The sequence below is a fragment of the Engystomops pustulosus genome, chromosome 2 (assembly GCF_040894005.1).
Source record: "Engystomops pustulosus chromosome 2, aEngPut4.maternal, whole genome shotgun sequence".
Classification (NCBI taxonomy): domain Eukaryota; kingdom Metazoa; phylum Chordata; class Amphibia; order Anura; family Leptodactylidae; genus Engystomops; species Engystomops pustulosus.
This window is the reverse complement of record NC_092412.1, coordinates 249,424,925-249,447,632: the sequence shown is the minus strand read 5'-3', so window position 1 is coordinate 249,447,632 and position 22,708 is coordinate 249,424,925. Positions and strand designations below refer to the sequence as shown.

Genomic DNA, 22,708 nt, shown 5'->3' with positions numbered 1-22,708 from the left:
CAGAGGAGTGGTTGCGAAAAAGCCCCTTGTACCATTCAGTACATCTAGAGGAAATTATGCAGCCGTAGATTCTGCCTAGATAGGCAAGGGTTAATATTATTGTATACTGTTAATGTCCAATCACGTGCGTCATTGTAAACTGGAGTGTGATTGGAGAGTGAGCCACCACCTGACCAGAGGGAGTAACAAAACCCCTGGACAGGAAATGACACTCCCTTCTCTTTCCATCAAGCTCTCTTACCAGAGAGACCTCAGAGCACATGCTCTTACTACAGGCCCCCTAGGCCTCAGCTCTCACTATAGAGCTTACAGAGTGTCAGTGCACCACTAGCGCAGATACACAGAAGACCCAGGACAAAGCTGAAGCTTCCAGCATTGGACACAGCTCCATCCCAGCCTGCATCCAGGCTGATGACCAAACTCCTGTGGTTCACTCTCCATGAGCACTTCCAGTACTCCGGATCCTTCCCAGTAATCCGGCCATTTGTATGGAATCGTTTAGGCCGTTGCCTACTGTTGTTCGAATAAAGAACTGTAAGTTATTTTTGCACAATGTTGCCTCCGTCTGGTCCCTGCTATGGCTGTATCACCATCAAGGGCTCCCCATTTATCATCCAGGGACTCATACTACAGACACTAAGTGGTTGCCCCAGGGAGAACCAGTACATCAGCCTCACCCTCATCTAATTTCTTGCACACACCACCTGCTGGAGACCTGCCAGGCTGTAGGACAGCCCTCCGGTCCCCAAACCAAGCACCGTGACACTAGCATGCCTAGGCCGCAACCGCCAGCCACTCCGGTATTCCGGGCCCCGGCTGCCTCCAGGCCCCAAGAAAAGTCTAGGCCCCGGTGGGGGATGTTGCAAATGGTTGCAGGATGCTTTACAGGTGGCAGGAGACAAGACTGGGGGCATCGCTCACCTTGTCTTCTCCCAACAAGCTGTTTTCCAGATGTTCCAAACAATCGGAAAGGGGAAAATGACTTTCCCCCAGTCCTCAGAAGTCCACTCCCTGTACCTCCTGCAGAATATCAGTCTGTCCCTGATGTTTTTTCTGGAGAGAAGTGGCTTCTTTGCTGCCCTCCTTGACACCAGGCCTTGCTCCGGGAGTCTCCGCAGTGTCACAGTGCGTGCAGATGCCTCACACCTGCCTGCCGCCATTCCTGAGCAAGCTCTGCACTGCTGGGAGCCCCATCCCCAAGCTGAGACACTTGTAAGAGACAGTCCTGGTGGTTGCTGGTCCTTCTTGGGCTCCTGCACTGCATGGTCCTGCTATATATACACTGTATGGTCCTGCTGTATATACACTGCATGGTCCTGCTGTATATACACTGTATGGTCCTGCTGTATATACACTGCATGGTCCTGCTATATACACACTGTATGACGCTGGTATATCTGCTGCCATACACAACCTTCAGACATAAATGGCGCGGTTCCTTATTTCATACATTTGGCTGTTATATAAAAGGGGAATGTCATTTCTCGGCTCTTGGAGGATCTATAATGAAATCAAAGCCGTAGACAAAACCCTTCTCCCGGCTGCGTCCGCGGCTGAGAAGTGACAGTCAGATAATAAATCTTTTCGGGGCTGCACATAATTCAGTTGCGCGGTGCACAATGCGCCCACATTCAGCGCCGCGGTGCGCGGACGCCGGGATCGGTATAAATATTAGCTTTCAGGTTTACATAATGGGATAATAAAACTTTTCATCTCGAGGAAAAGCGCAGGTTGTAAAGAACCATGGGGGGAATATTAATCCTGCGCCGCACGCTGCCGCTCTCCCCCCACGGTGGCGCAGCTCCCGCAGCAGCTCCTCCAGCTCTGCCAAATTCATAATTATTTAACCATCGTCTCTGCGAGATTACTTACTCAAGCAGCAGCTTTGTCTTGCATTGATTCCTGCGACAGCGAGCCCGGGCGCTGCGCCAGGTCATTGCTCTGCGTGATCCCACTGCTGGCAGCTTGTCTGATTCAGCAATTATAGAGGTCTTAAAGGGCTGCACCTTTACCAGAGTCTGTGTCCTCTATGACCTCCATGCGGAGTATGGAATACTCTGCAGTCAGTGTAGAGAGGTCTAATCATCCATATATGTATGTTGTTAGTAGCAGCAGGACTGTGAAATATGGATTCATCCATTGCATGGATTCTCCTACTGCAAAGAGGGCATGTCCTCACACTGCTGAGCTCTTAGCTCTCTGCAACCAGTGCAAGGCATTGTCCCTGGAGAGATGTGTAATCATCCCTTTGTGTATGTTGTTAGCAGCGCGTGTCAAGCGACACATTTTTTTTAAAAAATACCACGGTTTTTCAGAATCGGTCGGGTTTTCCAAAGGCCACACCCCCATATTTCCGTCGCATGCATGCCGGCGCCAATGCGCCACAATCCAATCGCGTGCACCAAAATTCCGGGGCAATTCGGCACAAATCGGAAAAATTTGGGAAACCCGGCGGCAAAACCCGATTCGGACCCTTAGTAAATGTGCCCCACTCTGTCTGCAGAGAGCACAGAGCACAGCAGTGTGAAGACATGCCCCCAGACGCTATAATCCTTGAATATTAATCCATATATCACAGTTCTGCTGCTACATATACATACACAAAGGTCTGATTACACATCTCTCCAGGCACAACAACTAAACATCTTATTCAAAACTGCTGACGGATCCCTTTAGGTGACTGTTGCAAAAAAAAAAAAAAAGAATATTCAGCCCCTTCCTCCTCTGAGGGTCTGACCACCGGGACCCCCAATAATCACAAGTATTAGCATCCATGTTCCCCATTTAAAGGAAGCAGCCGACACACATGCAGGTCACCGGTCTATGAGACTCGTACATGGATTTCTCCAACAAATCTGGATAAAATGAAGAGGCCGAGCGCATGCACAAAATTCCACAGTCATTATATCAAAAGCGGGGACACACAGGACCTCCCTCTCTTCTTTTTGTTGGACACCAATGGTAGCGCTCTCCCTTTTCACCACTATCGGACTGAATACGCAAGTCTCCTCATGACCATAGCAGTGAACGCATGCGCGGTGACCATTACATTCACTGAGGCTACAATACAGGAGTTGGAGGACCCCGTTCTCAAGGTCTAGAGGTGAGACCCACATCTATTTTGAGCACAGAGGTTCTCCAGCGATATTCTTGTGCTGGTTGCGCATGTGCAACTTTTCTATTGACGTCTATGGGTTGTCTATTCCATGAAGTCTCATAGAGGTGGGTGGAAAGAGCCACGGAAAAGGTATGGTGGAGGACCCCTGTGCTCTAGATCAGTGCGAGTCCCCTGGGCTCTAGATTGGTGTGAGTCTCACCTCGACTTTGAGAACAGGGTCCTCCATTACCCCTCGCAGCCGCAATGAATAGAAAACTGGCCGTGCATGCGCAACTGCATGTGCATGCAGTGGCTTATACCGGCCTCCAGAAAGAAGGGTTCTCATGAGGCAACACCATGTTATGGGGACAACTGATTTTTACCCTTTTAAAGGAAATCTACCACCAGGATGAAGGATTGTAAACCAAGCGCACTGACATACTGGTGTGTGCCCCCTTGGTAGGATCCACTCTTCTTTTGACTTCTAATGTATTCAAATGATGGAGCCCGGAGCCCCTCAGGCTCATTTGAATAATGTTTGAACCATATTTTTGTAAAAACTAGGGCATAAGAAGCTAAAGTGAGAGTGTATCCTGCCAGAGGGGGCGCACACCAGTATGTCAATGTACTTGGTTTACAATCCTTCATCCTGGTGGTAGACGTCCATTGAGAATTTTTATCGAGAAAAGAAGTGGACGCATCTTACCGTTTTCCCCTGATTTCTTGTCCTTTACACTTGCAGCTCCAGAACTTTGTCTCTAGATCCAGAAAAGAAGAGAAAATTCTTACGTTATTAAATTGACAAGCAAAGTGTTGATGCAAATTTAGAAACTGGGGAGTGAGATGGGGATTCAAAAAGTTAAAAAAAAACCTAAGAAAAGGATGTTTCACCAGCCCTTTAAATCATATGGATCAGATATGATGGGAACTTCTCCCAGCCGTATGTCACATATAATAGGACATCATCTATTCCTGTATCCCCCATGGAATGGAGGTATTACATGTGGCAGGTGTACGGAGGTGGAAATGTCCCCGTTCCCCTGGTGCCTGTGTTCTGGCTGCGGGAAGGGACGCGGCTCCCAATTACCGGCGCTGCACAAGCCAGGAGGGTCCGTGGGGTAACATTATGGAAGGATAAACAGTTTGTTACTGTGTAGGAGGAGGCGGAATTTGTGTCCCGCTCCCAGGCATATTAATGTTTAATAGGGTGATTAAAGGGAGGGAGGGGGGGCACATATTTATACAAGAGCATCCTGATTTATATGTTCATTGCTTCCTGTAACGATCACAACTTACAGGACCCCATAACAGAGACAGTCAGAGACAAGGGCTAGGCAGCAGGATACTGACAGGACACCATAACAGAGACAGTCAGAAACAAGGGCTAGGCAGCAGGATACTGACAGGACACCATAACAGAGACAGTCAGAGACAAGGGCTAGGCAGCAGGATACTGACAGGACCCCATAACAGAGACAGTCAGAGACAAGGGCTCGGCAGCAGGATACTGACAGGACCCCCATAACAGAGACAGTCAGAGACAAGGGCTAGGCAGCAGGATACTGACAGGACCCCCATAACAGAGACAGTCAGAGACAAGGGCTAGACAGCAGGATACTGACAGGACCCCCATAACAGAGACAGTCAGAGACAAGGGCTAGGCAGCAGGATACTGACAGGACCCCATAACAGAGACAGTCAGAGACAAGGGCTAGGCAGCAGGATACTGACAGGACCCCCATAACAGAGACAGTCAGAGACAAGGGCTAGGCAGCAGGATACTGACAGGACCCCATAACAGAGACAGTCAGAGACAAAGGCTAGGCAGCAGGATACTGACAGGACCCCATAACAGAGACAGTCAGAGACAAGGGCTAGGCAGCAGGATACTGACAGGACCCCCATAACAGAGACAGTCAGAGACAAGGGCTAGGCAGCAGGATACTGACAGGACCCCATAACAGAGACAGTCAGAGACAAGGGCTAGGCAGCAGGATACTGACAGGACCCCATAACAGAGACAGTCAGAGACAAGGGCTAGGCAGCAGGATACTGACAGGACCCCCATAACAGAGACAGTCAGAGACAAGGGCTAGGCAGCAGGATACTGACAGGACCCCATAACAGAGACAGCAAGAGACATGGGCTAGGCAGCAGTATACTGACAGGACCCCCATAACAGAGACAGTCAGAGACAAGGGCTAGGCAGCAGGATACTGACAGGACCCCCATAACAGAGACAGTCAGAGACAAGGACTAGGCAGCAGGATACTTACAGGACCTCACAACAAAAACATACTAACTTCTGAAGGTTGTTGGAGGTCCTAGAGCTCAGATCAAATATAATTATTACTTTATAAGATGAAGAAAGTTACTTTATGGTTATGTAGGATTAGGATAAATAAATTTGCCCCTTTCGAATCCTCCCTGATCAGTGAATCCCAGGGCATAGCCACTGGAGGGGCAAGAAAAATAATAGATGAGGATATATATATATTTTTTTTAATCTTGTGCATTTATATTATTTATTTATACAAAATCATAAATTCCATATTCTGTTTAGTAATAGATATCAAACATGAAACTGAAGTGACAACAATGGCAGACGATTTATGCTTTATTGCTATTAGCAGAGATTTGTGGTCCTATTGTAACTGTGATGACTTCTACAGACACGTTATCTAAGTGAACTCTCTGGTATTACCCCTTTAACCTTTATCTAAGTATCCAGCATCAGTTACAGGGTCACCAGGAACAACTGAGGTCCAGTAAAAGAGACATCAAGTACAAGCCAAGGTCAGGGAAGACATGAAGAGTTTGTTGATAATCAGGTTGTAGCGTGGGATTCACAGGGGTCAAACTAGATAGATATGCAAGTCAAGAATGAGTAAGAAGAGGTAGTCAAGGAACAAGCCGAGGTCAAGGTACAATGCTGTGATACCAAGTCAGAGGCAAGTCATGGAGGTTTCTGCAGTCAGGGAAGAGTAAGGAGATAAGGTCAGGGAAGACACAGGGGCAGATTTACTTACCCGGTCCTGTTGCGATCCCGCGGTGCGTTGTCCGACGAGGATTCGGGTCCGGCGTGATTCACTAAGGTCGTGAGCCCGAGTTTCTGCATTCGTCGCTTCTGCACTGAGGTCCACCGGCGTTCACCTTCTTCTTCCCGGTGCTTGTAAGTACCGGGAAGAAGACACATTTCTAATTGTTAAATTCTGCGCGTTGTCCAAATTTGTCGTATTGTCCGATGGTCCGCCCCCTGATTTGTGTTGCGTGAAAGCCGGCACCGGTGCGCCAAAATCTGATCGCGTGCGCCAAAATCCTGGGGTGATTCGGCGCAAAACAGAAATCGTCGGGAAACCCGACGAAAATGCGCCCGACAGACCCTTAGTAAATGAGCTCCACAGTCAAAGCAGGGATCTGCAGTCAAGGAGGAGTAAAATAGGCTGGTCAAGGAACAAGCCGAGATCAAGTACACAAAAAAAAACATAGGAACACAGAAAAAACATGAATTGCTCAGATAGAAAACCATTTTGCTCAGGCACCTTCCTGCGAAGAAGGGGCTTTATACAGTGTAGAGATGAGCCAATCATAGCTATGGCTAATTGGTAGGGGCATCTATGTGCTGGATTGGCTACAAATCCATCAACAAAACTGGCGCAGACACCTTATAAATACATGTACAAGCAGTGTGCACGTTCCTTCTAGTGCAAAGTCAGACAGAAAACTGGCGCACATTGTGTTCCTTTTCTTGGGGAAGTGTCTAAAATCGTTGTTTAAAAGTATTTACTTATGTAAATGAGGGTCCCATCACGATGCGGCATCAATCACGGATAGATGTCCGGGCCGCCGCTTAACTCCGCGTGCAGCCATGTTCTGCACCGAGGATCTCGCTGTCTTTATAGCTGTCACATCCTCTTCTATGGTCCGCGTCCTCCTGCGCAGGCGGCAATTGAGCGACAGCAGGATACGGCCCGGGTAATTTCCATCGTTTCAGACAAGACGTCTTGAGCAGTGATAGATCTGCAGGAGTCCTCGCTGTTAGGCAATTTGTATCATTGTGATGTGGAAGAACAGGAAGAAGCACTTCTACAGAAGAAATGTAATATAGGCATGGTAGCATTGCCAGGCACAGCGACGGGTTTTCTTTCTGAACTTAAAGGAATTGTCATCTTTAGTTCATCTCCATATGAGGCTAAAAGAAGTGTGCCCCCCATTGGAGCCCTGCAGTATTACATTCAGGAAAGAACTTCTCGTCTTTTCAGTATGATATATGAGAATTCACGTGTTCATGGTTGGGGGGGGGGGGAGGTAACGAGTCCCAGGGGCAGAGATGTTACTGGGCAAAGAATAATATGTAAGGGAACATGCCTAATTTAACATTTCTGTTTCTGTTAACACTGACCCATCATTACATCACTACTGACAATAGATGATGTCACAGCTTATCTCCTCCTCCCTGTATAATGACCTCTATATAGATAACACTGACCCATCATTACATCACTACTGACAATAGATGATGTCACAGCTTATCTCCTCCTCCTCCCTGTACAATGTCCTCTATATAGATAACACTGACCCATCATTACATCACTACTGACAATAGATGATGTCACAGCTTATCTCCTCCCCCTCCCTGTACAATGACCTCTATATAGAGAACACTGACCCATCATTACTTCACTACTGACAATAGATGATGTCACAGCTTATCTCCTCCCCCTCCCTGTACAATGACCTCTATATAGATAACACTGACCCATCACTACATCACTACTGACAATAGATGATGTCACAGCTTATCTCCTCCCCCTCCCTGTACAATGACCTCTATATAGATAACACTGACCCATCATTACATCACTACTGACAATAGATGATGTCACAGCTTAACTCCTCCCCTCCCTGTACAATGACCTCTATATAGATATCACTGACCCATCATTACATCACTACTGACAATAGATGATGTCACAGCTTATCTCCTCCCCCTCCCTGTACAATGACCTCTATATAGATAACACTGACCCATCATTACATCACTACTGATAATAGATGATGTCACAGCTTATCTCCTCCTCCTCCCTGTACAATGACCTCTATATAGATAACACTGACCCATCATTACATCACTACTGACAATAGATGTCACAGCTTCTCTCCTCCCCCTCCCTGTACAATGACCTCTATATATATAACACTGACCCATTATTACATCACTACTGACAATAGATGATGTCACAGCTTAGCCCCTCCCCCTCCCTGTACAATGACCTCTATATATATATAACACTGACCCATTATTACATCACTACTGACAATAGATGATGTCACAGCTTATCTCCTCCCCCTCCCTGTACAATGGCCTCTATATAGATAACACTGACCCATCATTACATCACTACTGACAATAGATGATGTCACAGCTTATCTCCTCCCCTTCCCTGTACAATGACCTCTATATAGATATCACTGACCCATCATTACATCACTACTGACAAGAGATGATGTCACAGCTTATCTCCTCCCCCTGCACAATGACCTCTATATAGATAACACTGACCCATCATTACATCACTACTGACAATAGATGACGTCACAGCTTATCTCCTCCCCTCCCTGTACAATGACCTCTATATAGATATCACTGACCCATCATTATATCACTACTGACAATAGATGATGTCACAGCTTATCTCCTCCCCCTCCCTGTACAATGACCTCTATATAGATAACACTGACCCATCATTACATCACTACTGACAATAGATGATGTCACAGCTTATCTCCTCCTCCTCCCTGTACAATGTCCTCTATATAGATAACACTGACCCATCATTACATCACTACTGACAATAGATGATGTCACAGCTTATCTCCTCCCCCTCCCTGTACAATGACCTCTATATAGAGAACACTGACCCATCATTACTTCACTACTGACAATAGATGATGTCACAGCTTATCTCCTCCCCCTCCCTGTACAATGACCTCTATATAGATAACACTGACCCATCACTACATCACTACTGACAATAGATGATGTCACAGCTTATCTCCTCCCCCTCCCTGTACAATGACCTCTATATAGATAACACTGACCCATCATTACATCACTACTGACAATAGATGATGTCACAGCTTAACTCCTCCCCTCCCTGTACAATGACCTCTATATAGATATCACTGACCCATGATTACATCACTACTGACAATAGATGATGTCACAGCTTATCTCCTCCTCCTCCCTGTACAATGACCTCTATATAGATAACACTGACCCATCATTACATCACTACTGACAATAGATGTCACAGCTTCTCTCCTCCCCCTCCCTGTACAATGACCTCTATATATATAACACTGACCCATTATTACATCACTACTGACAATAGATGATGTCACAGCTTAGCCCCTCCCCCTCCCTGTACAATGACCTCTATATATATAACACTGACCCATTATTACATCACTACTGACAATAGATGATGTCACAGCTTATCTCCTCCCCCTCCCTGTACAATGGCCTCTATATAGATAACACTGACCCATCATTACATCACTACTGACAATAGATGATGTCACAGCTTATCTCCTCCCCTTCCCTGTACAATGACCTCTATATAGATATCACTGACCCATCATTACATCACTACTGACAAGAGATGATGTCACAGCTTATCTCCTCCCCCTGCACAATGACCTCTATATAGATAACACTGACCCATCATTACATCACTACTGACAATAGATGACGTCACAGCTTATCTCCTCCCCTCCCTGTACAATGACCTCTATATAGATATCACTGACCCATCATTATATCACTACTGACAATAGATGATGTCACAGCTTATCTCCTCCCCCCCCTGTACAATGACCTCTATATAGATAACACTGACCCATCATTACATCACTACTGACAATACGTGATGTCACAGCTTATCTCCTCCCCCCTCCCTGTACAATGACCTCTATATAGATAACACTGACCCATCATTACATCACTACTGACAATAGATGATGTCACAGCTTATCTCCTCCCCCTCCCTGTACAATGACCTCTATATATATAACACTGACCCATCATTACATCACTACTGACAATAGATGATGTCACAGCTTATCTCCTCCCCCTCCCTGTACAATGACCTCTATATAGATAACACTGACCCATCATTACATCACTACTGACAATAGATGATGTCACAGCTTATCTCCTCCCCCTCCTTGTACAATGACCTCTATATAGATAACACTGACCCATCATTACATCACTAATGACAATAGGTGATGTCACAGCTTATCTCCTCCCCCTCCGTGTACATTGACCTCTATATAGATAACACTGACCCATCATTACATCACTACTGACAATAGATGATGTCACAGCTTATCTCCTCCCCCTCCCTGCACAATGACCTCTATATAGATAACACTGACCTATCATTACATCACTACTGACAATAGATGATGTCACAGCTTATCTCCTCCCCTCCCTGTACAATGACCTCTATATATATAACACTGACCCATCAGTATATCACTACTGACAATAGATGATGTCACAGCTTATCTCCTCCCCCTCCCTGTACATTGACCTCTATATAGATAACACTGACCCATCATTACATCACTACTGACAATAGATGATGTCACAGCTTATCTCCTCCCCCTCCTTGTACAATGACCTCTATATAGATATCACTGACCCATCATTACATCACTACTGACAATAGATGATGTCACAGCTTATCTCCTCCTCCTCCCTGTACAATGACCTCTATATAGATAATACTGACCCATCATTACATCACTACTGACAATAGATGATGTCACAGCTTATCTTCTCCCCCTCCCTGTACAATGACCTCTATATAGATAATACTGATCCATCATTACATCACTACTGACAATAGATGATCTCATAGAGGTCTCATGGGAGCAGCTGTACAATGTATTGGTGTGGGAGCAGCCAACAGCTTGTTGCTACCCAAATAATTTTTGCCACAACATTCCAACATGTGTGACGTGTATCTCCAAGGACATTCTCAAGGTCAGTCTCAGAATGATGCACTGTGAAGCTTCTTCACCTGACCTCTAAACAAATACAGACTACTCCTAAGCACACATCTAAGAAAATTCTGACCTTAGATCTGACCCCTTAGAGAATGTAAACCCCAGACCAGACCCCCCAGAAAAATACAGATCCCAGACAAGATCCCTAAATCTACTCTGGACCCCCCATCATACAACTAATATTTGTAAGACCTTTAAATAAATACTGACCCCAGTCCAGACCTGGAAAGTTTTTTAGACCCCAGATCAATATCCTAAAATAATTAAATCCCTAGATCAGAAATCTACCAACAGAATCCATCATGATAAACCAGGGGCATTACTCATAGATAATGATAATGCTAATGAGCCAGATGGGCTCTGAGGGGGGAGGGATTACCAGAGCCCCTCTATGTTGCAGATTCACAGAATATTACATTGTACAGGAGGACTTCCTCCCCCGTCCATGTGAGATTACAATAAGCAGAGGGAGGGGGAAGTGCTGAGATAACATGGGGGAGGGTGAGACATTGTAAGAGCCTGTGAAGCTACAATACGGAGGGGCTCTGGTAACACCTGCACAGCATCCATCAGCCTCATTAGTATAATTATTAAAGTTGATTTTAGACGGACGGAGGCCATGGATAACAAATATAAGATGACCCAAACCCAAGATCAGAATCCTAAACTAATTAGGATACCTGAACCCCAAGACTCCTAAATGAATTCAGCCCCCCAAATTAATTAGAACTTTTGATCAAACCCTTATATTTATATAAGTTTCAACCCTTTAACTAATTCTGACACCAAATCAGTTCCTGTAAATTCATACAGACCCCTGATCAGATAACTAAATTATAGGTTTATGTCCTTTTTATGTAACAGGACTATCACTTGCTGCCCCAAATGACTCTCAGGGGCTCGTGCAGGACCCCCTTTGGAAAACACTGCTGTAAACTTTTCGTAAAGCAGAAATATATCTCTTACATCTGAGTCTATGAAGAAGTCACTGTCTGTGTACAAAGACAGGTCTTCTCCAGCCTCATTTATCTTCGGGCTGTACCCGGGCGTGTACGAGGCACTCAGAGCGGTGCCACCAGGGGCGCGGGTCACTATGTTCCATTCATACAAAGCTTTTAAGGTTTTGTTAGGTTTCCAGAAGTGTAATGTACAATTCACAAGACGGATCGTCCTCCTGACATGTTTATATATACATAGGTGCATTAGTGAGTGTCTGCGGGGGGTCTGTAGCTCCATACACCGTATATGTCAGTGCATGGGTGCTGGGGTGCAGAGCCAACAAGTCACCCTACCATGGATAGACTTCAACTTGGACAACTTAGACCTTACCAGACAAGATCGGGCTAAGTAGTGGCAGGAGACAGCATTTCTTAAAGGGTTTGTTTTAGCAGACATAGCGCCACCATTTTCTGCAGGATAGGTCTGGTATTGCAGCTCCTGACTTATCACTAAACTAATGGAATACAATACTGCAACCAGTATTAGGTACTGTCCCTGGAGAGAAGCGTAACCAAATGTCTTTCCATGTGGGATTAGTAGTAGCAACACAATGAAATATAGACTTATATTAAATGATTAGTGCACAAGTCCTAACACTGCTGTGCCACTGCTGTGTTCTCTGGATGTATCAGCAGCAGAGACACTCACAGTTTCTCTAAAAGCTATAGCACACAACCTGAAGTCTGCTGCAGCTTTTACCCACAGCAGAAGGGAGAGGATGTGGAGCAGAACAATGGAGGAAAATCTATGAGCACAGCAGTGTGAGGACAGTCCTCTCTAAAAGAAGCTACAATCCTGGAATATAAATCCATATATCACAGCTCTGCTGCTACTAACAACATACAGAGCTGATTACACATGTCTTCTGGAACAATACCCAACACTGGCTGCAGTCTGCATGGTCACACCCACTGACAGGTTCCCTTTTCCTCTGTTTGTTACAATGTATCAGTACAAGAAGAATGTTATTGGTGTGGCGTCTAGGCTGATTGGATACACTGTATAGATTGGATACATCAGTCTGGTTTTTTTTCCTTATGAATCATGAAGTTCTGGATGAACAGCGCAGTGATAGCATCAGTTTTAGGAAAAACATAAGATAATCATCTGTAACTTAGCTCTGTCTGCGTCTGCATCAGTGGGACCCCCCCCCCCGGCGTATATATATAATGTTATTAATATACTGAAAAAGCTAAATATTTGACTAACATCCTTTTAAGATCGTCTAGACCACCATATATAGTAAATATTTACAGTAAGTCTTTCAAAAAGAAGCGAACTCCAAGATATCCTGGAGGATGACTATAGGGGATGACATCACATTGTCACAGAACAGGGTCCCAAATATTGTCTCAACATATTGTGCCGATTTATCCCTTAATACATTGAGAGCTTTTCATGATTATTTCACTGATACGCAGCTCCAAATCCCCCGCACAGACAAAGAGAGCAATGATATAAAGTTGTCTACCTGCAGTCACCACTAGAGGGAGCTGTGCTGTGCACTGTGGGAACAAAGAATTCAATGTATAAAAAGACTACAGTCCCTGAATTGAATAGAATTTTTTATGCCTCTCCAATAGATTTTGTCCTATATCTAAAAAAAACAGAACTCAATTTTCCTATATAGATATTAGACATAAATCTACACAGGATATTTTGACCTCTTTAAAGGGAGTCATTTGGTAAGTAAAGCCTCCGGATTATAAGCTTTCTGCACAAGCATTTCTTGTTTCCCAACTAATCTGTAATTTTAGAGAGAAAATCCCACTATATGCAAATTAGTTTATTGGTGCCCTGGAGGCGGGGCTGTAATTGTCGGTACAACCATTTTCTCTTTTCTGTAACTTATTGTTAAAGGAAATCTACCATTTGTTTTTATACATTGTGAACCAAACATACCTTGAAAATGCTGTAGCGACACTAATGCAGAAACATATCTTGTTTAATCCCTGATCCAAGTGGTTTTGCTTAAATTCAGGACCTTGAGAAAGCTGGGTGCAAGCTGGCTGCCTACATAAACACATTACACTGAGCTTCCTGAACTGTCCAGACAGGACTAATCAACCTCAGCTGGATGACTAATACAGAGCAGCTGGGGGATGGTGTAGCGACTGATTACTTCTGCCTGTCAGTGACAACATAGGAATTACATCATTCTCTGGAGCAGTGTATAATTAGGGTAAGAGGGGAAGTGCTGGAGAAGCCACAGGAGCAAAAGAGCCTCATTATCATAATAGTTTTTTTAGCAAATCCACTCAATTCGGGGATTAAACAAGATATGTTTCTGCATCAGTGTAGCTACAGCATTCTCAAGGTATGTTTGGTTCACAAAGCATCAAATCAAATGGTAGATTTCCTTTAAGGAAGATACAAATTCTTGTATAAAAGGGAAGTGTTAAGTAGTGACGGGTAACATAGGTAGAAGAAATCAGGTGCACCTGCTGGAGAGGTCCCGCCCACAGTGCACTGAGAAGCTCATTTGCATAAAGATAAAAATTCATTGAATTACACCTTACCAGGGGCCTGAAGGGAGGAACAGGACCCCGGCTTCTAGCAAGGATCTAGGAATACAATAACTGTGGGGTTCATTTACTAAGGGTTCGAACGCCGCACTTTCGTCAGGTTTCCCGAATATTTCCGATTTGCGCCGAATTGCCCTGGGATTTTGGCGCACGCGGTCGGATTTTGGCGCATCGGCGCCGGGTTGCACGCAACAGAAATGGGGGGGCGTGGCCGTTGGACAACCCGACGCATTCGGAAAAGCTGCGGAATTTAAAAAAGAATTTGTGTCACAAGATCAGCACTTACATGCACCGGGAAGAAGAAGGTGAACTCCGGCGGACCTCGGCGCAGCAGCGACACCTACTGGATATCGGGTGCACGACCTTAGTGAATCCCGGCAGACCAGAATCCACGTCGGACAACGCGCCGCTGGATCGCGACTGGACCGGGTAAATGTGCCCCAATGAGTCCTGCAGAATTCGGCTCTTTTTTATTTGTAGTGCCCCCTGTAGGTGCCAGCCAATTATACAGTTAACACATGCAACTTTTTGGGGCAGACTTAATTTTAGAAGAAATATTTTTAAAAAGCCGAAAATCTTAGCAGCCCACGTCTTTATGCCACCAGCGTCTCCTCCGTCATCAGATCTATCTCATCTCATTTGTAAGATTCCTGTACGGTAAGTACTTATGATGGATGACATTAGAATGAACGAGCGCCACCAAATTCTGCTCTACCTGAGCACAGGGTTAACTCCATAATGAGTTACTTCATAGTGTCATAGACCATGGACAGAGAAGTGGATCCATAGTTTGGATCCACTTCCAGAGACGCGGAAAACCTGGAAAAAGTTAAAGGCCCCCCCCCTTTTGCACAAAAAATTTCCTTTGCAAATTGAGAAATAGTTTGTCCAAATACATTATCCAAATATGGCTACAATGTGGACCTGTGTGTGCATTGTTACATATGTGAGGGGGTGGGGGGGATGCGTGTAATAGTTAAAGGGAACCTGTCAGCAGGTGTGACCATGCAAACTGCAGCCAGTGTTATGTATTGTCTCTGGAGATCCTTAATCATACATTTGTTATGTTGTTACTATTTAATTGTAGGATTGTAGCTTCTGCAAGTATTTCTGGGGGAGTCTCCTCACACCTCTGTGGCCTGTGCTCTCTGCTATGTATTGTCCCTGGAGAGAGTCATACCTTGGTGTATGTTGCTTGTAGCAGCAGAACTGGAATATATGGAATGATATTCCAGGATTGTAGCTTCTCTGCTAGCTTCACTGGGGGTGTGTCTTGTGCTCTGATTTCTGCATTCAAACTGGTCCAGTCATCAATAAGTTTTGGGGTTGGGGCTTATATATGAGCAGTTTGGGAGTGGGGATTATATTTGACCAATTTGGGGGTGGGGATTATATGTAAGTGCTTTGGGGGTGGGGATTATATGTAAGTGCTTTGGGGGTGGGGATTATATGTAAGTGCTTTGGGGGTGGGGATTATATGTAAGTGCTTTGGGGTGGGGATTATATGTAAGTGCTTTGGGGGTGGGGATTATATGTAACTGCTTTGGGGGTGGGGATTATATGTAAGTGCTTTGGGGTGGGGATTATATGTAAGTGCTTTGGGGGCAGATCTTATGTAAGATAAAAATAAAGAGTTTTGGTATAAAATATTTGCTAAACTGTGCCCTCCATTCATCTACACAGTGTGTATTGTGTATGCTGCAGCACATTCCTCCTGTGTGTGTCCTGTGTATCCTGCAGCGCATTCCTCCTGTGTGTGTCCTGTGTATCCTGCAGCACATTCCTCCTGTGTGTGTCCTGTGTATCCTGCAGCACATTCCTCCTGTGTGTGTCCTGTGTATCCTGCAGCACATTCCTCCTGTGTGTGTCCTGTGTATCCTGCAGCACATTCCTCCTGTGTGTGTCCTGTGTGTCCTGCAGCACATTCCTCCTGTGTGTGTCCTGTGTATCCTGCAGCACATTCCTCTTGTGTGTGTCCTGTGTGTCCTGCAGCACATTCCTCCTGTGTGTGTCCTGTGTATCCTGCAGCACATTCCTCCTTTGTGTGTCCTGTGTATCCTGCGGCACATTCCTCCTGTGTGTGTCCTGTGTATCCTGCAGCACATTCCTCCTGTGTGTGTCCTGTGTATCCTGCAGCACATTCCTCCTGTGTGTATTCTGTGTATGCTGCAGCACATTCCTCCTGTTTGTGTCCCGTGTATCCTGCAGCACATTCCTCCTTTGTGTGTCCTGTGTATCCTGCGGCACATTCCTCCTGTGTGTGTCCTGTGTATCCTGCAGCACATTCCTCCTGTGTGTGTCCTGTGTATGCTGCAGCACATTCCTCCTGTGTGTATTCTGTGTATGCTGCAGCACATTCCTCCTGTGTGTATCCTGTGTATTCTGCAGCACATTCCTCCTGTGTGTGTCCTGTGTATCCTGCAGCGCATTCCTCCTGTGTGTGTCCTGTGTATCCTGCAGTACATTCCTCCTGTGTGTGTCCTGTGTATTCTGCAGCACATTGCTCCTGTGTGTGTCCTGTGTATCCTGCAGTACATTCCTCCTGTGTGTGTCCTGTGTATCCTGCAGCACATTCCTCCTGTGTGTGTCCTGTGTATTCTGCAGCACATTCCTCCTGTGTGTGTCCTGTGTATCCTGCAGCACATTCCTCCTGTGTGTGTCCTGTGTATCCTGCAGCACATTCCTCCTGTGTGTGTCCTATGTATCCTGCAGCACATTCCTCCTGTGTGTGTCCTGTGTATCCTGCAGCACATTCCTCCTGTGTGTGTCCTGTGTATTCTGCAGCACATTCCTCCTGTGTGTGTCCTGTGTATCCTGCAGCATATTCCTCCTGTGTGTGTCCTGTGTATCCTGCAGCACATTCCTCCTGTGTGTGTCCTGTGTATCCTGCAGCACATTCCTCCTGTGACGTTACATCTTCCATCTCCTGGTTATCCGCGCTGTTGCCATGTGCAGGATTTCTGCAATGTGCAGAATTATTAGTGCAGAAACGCTGCTCCGGTAACACAGGCGCTAATAACCGCTCTCCCAATAATGTGCAGCTATTAGACAATCGCTTCCTGATTTTATCGGCAGCATGAAAATCCGTGTCCTGATGTGAACCATCGGATGGCGGCTCAGCGCACATTACTGTATCCAATCAAAGAACACATATCAGGTTCTGGAGTAAAGGAATAGTATATACAATGTATATCTACTCTGCAAATATAGATCAATATAAGTGTTTTAAATTGTGTATCCACAGCAGCACAGGAGAGTTTAAGCACAGATATGTATTATTCCTTATTCCAGTCACCACTAGATGGAGCTCAGGAGCTTACTGTGTACTGTGTTATCATAGAGTTCTATGTATAAGCTACAATAAGATAGTGAGCTCCCCCTAGGTGGCTGTAGGGAACCAGAACTTTTTTTGTCATTTAGATCTAGCATATTGTCAATTCATTTTTGACTATTAAATGGGGGTCAAAACCTTGAACCCCGGTGGATCATCTGTGTAAAAATAACACATAATGCTTAGACAATGCTTCTTTTTCGAACCAGGGATGTCACATTCTTGCAGCTGTTGTGTTTAAACTAAAAGGAATGAGTTGCAATACCAATCACTGCCACTAAACAAAGTGTGGTGCTTTACCTGGTAGTAAAGGGAAAGACTGCCAATCTGACAGCCCCTTTAAACAGCAGATCAGGGGAGTGTTAGTCATCAGAACCTCACCTTAGGGTATCTCATGTCTATCTTTAGTCTTGGAAACCCCCTTTAAGTGCACTGCTATGCAGAGGATTTGTAACTTTGTATCAGCAAATAAATCAAACCTCCATTTGTCTACAAAGCAGATGCGGAACCTATGACACACTCAGCTCTGCTACATGAATAACAATGGTCCTACACATCTAGTATAACGTGTCCCAGGCGTCGCTGCCGAGTGTGGACGGGACATTAATCAAGTGACACATCCTCATCACACGGGGGGGCGCGGGATTGGCGGACTATTAATGTCTGATATTATGGCGCTCCATTAATCAGGAGGAGGCAGCGCCGCTCGTTATTATCATCCTGACACTCGTGTCATTAGAACGTCGCTTGTTATTACCCATCCGGCATATGCTCAGCTATCAAGCACCAATCAGGCTACACGGCCGCCGTATCCGTGTCACAACGTCCCATTACACATGGAAAAAAAGATTCTTAATGGTGATTAACCCCTGAATACAACAGGCACTGATCAATGAGTCCGGTGGAGTATACACAAGAGAGCGTCAGAACGGTCCTGGACTTCCAGGATACTCCTGAAACTGAATGATGCAAAAAGTTTCTGAAATTGTAAAACTTTCTAGGCTTTTTAAATCATTCTTGTACTTGTGTTATCCCATGGACCGATAAGGAAATAGACTGTAGACTGGGAGAATAGATACTCCACCTCTTGTGACAGGGAGAAGTGGTCTTCATTATATAGGAAATCCCACCGATGTGTCTCTTTGGAGCACCCAGTATGTACATCTATCAATAAAGTTTAATAAAAAGTCAAATTTTGCATGCAATACTTCATGTGGCCTGCAGAGGCACTCTAGGAAATGAAACGCTTGATCACCCCACCAGTACAGACTAGTATTACAATCCACTCCTAGTTGGGATTGTTCATAATGGACTAACCTCGCCCCCTATTTTGGAGATCTTAGGCCCCTTTTTGGGTAGAAGACTTCATTTTGACTCTCGAATTGACTTTTAGTGATGGTAGAATTGATTCTCCACGAGCCTTGTATGATCATATCAGGATTTCCTAATATGGGCAGTGCTGCCACTAAGGGACAGCGGAGGGAGAACAAATATAAAAGATGTAAAGAATAATGTCCAGCTACACCCCCATAGACACTTGTATTCCAGCCTGTACAGTGCATGTCTATGGAGGATCTCCTGGTGTTTGTTTAAACAGCTTTGAGAAGGGAAGCCTGAGAAATATGATGTGTCAAAACGTTGCAGTAATCCTTTGCTGGTGCTCCACCCACATGACTGTATAAAGCGATGTCAATGATTATTTGTGAACAAAATTGCAACTGCACCGTAAACAGAGGAGCGACACCTATTAAAGGAAGCAAAGAGATGGAGCTGGTGGAGGAGGTGGAGGAGGATTAAATTCTTATCCCCCATTTTTTTTCCTGGACATAATTTATCGGAATAAAAATACGTTAAAAGGGCTCATTTCAAAATAAATTACAGATTAGAATCTACAAAAATATTAGAATGCAATCTGAGGGGTTACTATGGGCAACAACTCAATTTGCTTTGTTCCAAAAAAAGAGGTTGCCTGCAGCTCAACAGCCAAAATATGGACCTTTTGTTGACTTCTCTTTCTTCTATGATTCCTCCCAACTCTTCTATCCATTCCTCCGTGTTCTCCAACTCTCACGCCCCAATAAATATATCTGCACCTTTGTCCAAATTGACTATTACTTTGTCCTCCAGGTAGCATTGTCTCACACAAACACACAGGAGGTCATTTACTAAGGGCCCGATTCGCATTTTCCCGACGTGTATATTTGAATATTTCCGATTTGCACCGACTTTCCCCGAATTTTGGCGCACGCGATCGGATTATGGCGCATCGGCGCTGGCATGCATGCGACGGAAATCGGGGGCGTGGCCGAACGAAAACCCGTCGGATTTGGAAAAACTGCCGCATTTAAAACAAAAAATGTGTCGCGAAAATTACACTTACCTTCACCAGGTATAGGCCGGTGAATTTCAGGGCATTCCAGCGCGCCTCCGGGGAACTTCAGCGCAGCAGCGCCACCTGGTGGACGGCGGAGGAACTACCTTAGTGAATCCCGGCCGGACCCGAATCCAATGCAGAGAACGCGCCGCTGGTTCGCGAACGGACCGGGTAAGTAAATCTGCCCCACAGTCTTCATACACCATTTTAGGGAATTCTATGGGGGTCCTCATTTCTTGGCCACCATGGAGATTGTGTGCAAAGAGTAAGTAACTTTCTGAAGAACCTCCATTACAATATTAATAGACAATGCGCAATACTTGACTTTCCATCAACCAGGTTTGCTGCCCTAGGCCATCAAGTAAACAAAGACCCAGAGGCCTCTTACTGCTCGCCCAGAACCCATTGCTCATGGTCCAACAGGCCACCTCTAGCTTCTAGACCTGTGGTCAACTGTGCTAATGTTATCCGTAAGCTTCTTATTATCCTCTGCTACCACCAAAACTCTACTAATTTCTCCTTGACCTTTCTTCTTCCAGCTTCTTGAGGGCCACCAACTCCCCATGGAAGAATTTTTGGATTCAGATGGCATCCTACACATCAGGAGATGATCCTCCACCGATAGGAGAAGAATAAGATGGTGAGACCCTGACAACAGTCTCAACTTTCATCGTCTTCTAAGGTTGTATTGCTTGTGGCCAGGAGATGCCTTTCTTACGTTCTTACTGCTCATGGGGCAACCAATTTAGGGATACAACTTCGTTAGATACTACAAAGTAGCTTCTGCAATGAAGGGGGGCATCCCGCTGCGCCAGATTTAACATGCAAAGTTCAACAGAAATGTGTTGCATGCCCCATGTTAAAGGTGCACCAAAAAAAAGTGCAGGAGCAGTGCAGGGGGCGCCAGATTCATGAAGAACGGCCAGAAATCCTGAATCTGGCGCCCCCTGCACACTACACAGGGAACTGCACATAGTGCACACTGCACTGTTCTTAGTAAATGTGTCCCATTGAGTTAAAGGGAACCTGTCACTAGATGTATTTGTGAAAAATTTACCCTGTAATATTTGTGCAGTCGATAATAACAATAATCTTAATTTATAAAGCGCCATCAAATTCCGTAGAGCTTTACAGATTCTGATATCTGATCACATGAAATCACAGCAGCCTCCATGGTCTTCTACTCCTCCCTATACTTCCATGGATGTCGCGAAAATTACACTTACCTTCACCAGGTATAGGCCGGTGAATTTCAGGGCATTCCAGCGCGCCTCCGGGGAACTTCAGCGCAGCAGCGCCACCTGGTGGACGGCGGAGGAACTACCTTAGTGAATCCCGGACGCAACGGGACGGCTAAGTAAATGTGCCCCATTGGGGCTCATTTACTAAGGGTCTGCAGATCGCACTTTAGTCTGATTTTTTAAATTTGCGGTGCTGTGACAGGTATAGAATTGGGGATTGTGTTGCACGCGATCGAATTGTCAATTTCGAAATTGTCGAATTTCATGTGAAAGAAATGGGGGGGGGCAGCTATTGGATGCTCTGACTGATTCGGACTGAGCTCGGGATTAAATATTCAAATTGTGTCGCATTCAATGCACTTACATGCACCGGGAAGAAGAAGGTGAACTCTGTCGGACCTGAGCGGGGAAGCGACACATGCAGGATATCGGGCGCACGATCTTAGTGAATCGCGGCACAGGGCATTGATGTCGGACACTGCACTTCGGGTGAACTCTGTCGGCCGGGTAAGTAAATGTGCCCCATTGAGTTGCATATAGGTTTACAAACTGATTTTTTAACATTGCAGCCATGGAAAGAAACCATTTAGGGATAAGACCAATGTTTTTTAAACATGTATTTTGGGTGGTTTGATTTATATGGCAGATTTCCTGTATAAAATGTTGCATTTAGTATGTAATACTTCATTTGGCCTATAGAGGCGCTGCAGGGAAATGACACACGAGATTAGCCTTATTACTGGCTAGTAGTACAACAGGTTTATAGCGGGACTTGTCTAATGTGGACTATGGACCTCGCCCTACATTTTGGAGAATATAGACCCCTCTTTGGGGATAAGACCTACTGTTGAGTCAGGGTTGAGTTTAAGTGATGGTGGAATCGATTCTCCTGGATTATAAAGCATCAGCGATCTCCTCACCGATCAATTCAGAAGACAGGTGATAAAAATTGACAAAATGTGAGCGCTGAGCTCAGCACAAGGCGGGTGTTAATGAGGGCGACGTAACCAAAACTTTCCAGTGTGGACGAGTGGAGTCGTCATACATCATCTTGTCACCAGG

The 22,708-nt window shown here is 45.3% G+C and overlaps 1 protein-coding gene across 1 annotated transcript in view; it reads right to left on the bottom strand.

The window, feature by feature from the left end:
- Positions 1 to 22,708, bottom strand: part of PCP4 (Purkinje cell protein 4) — a 65,279-nt gene that overhangs the window by 37,598 nt on the left and 4,973 nt on the right. Inside the window, exon 2 of the mRNA XM_072133236.1 lies at positions 3,804 to 3,855. Within this exon, the coding sequence (XP_071989337.1) occupies positions 3,804 to 3,855 (52 nt within the window). The remainder of the gene's footprint in view (positions 1 to 3,803; positions 3,856 to 22,708) is intronic.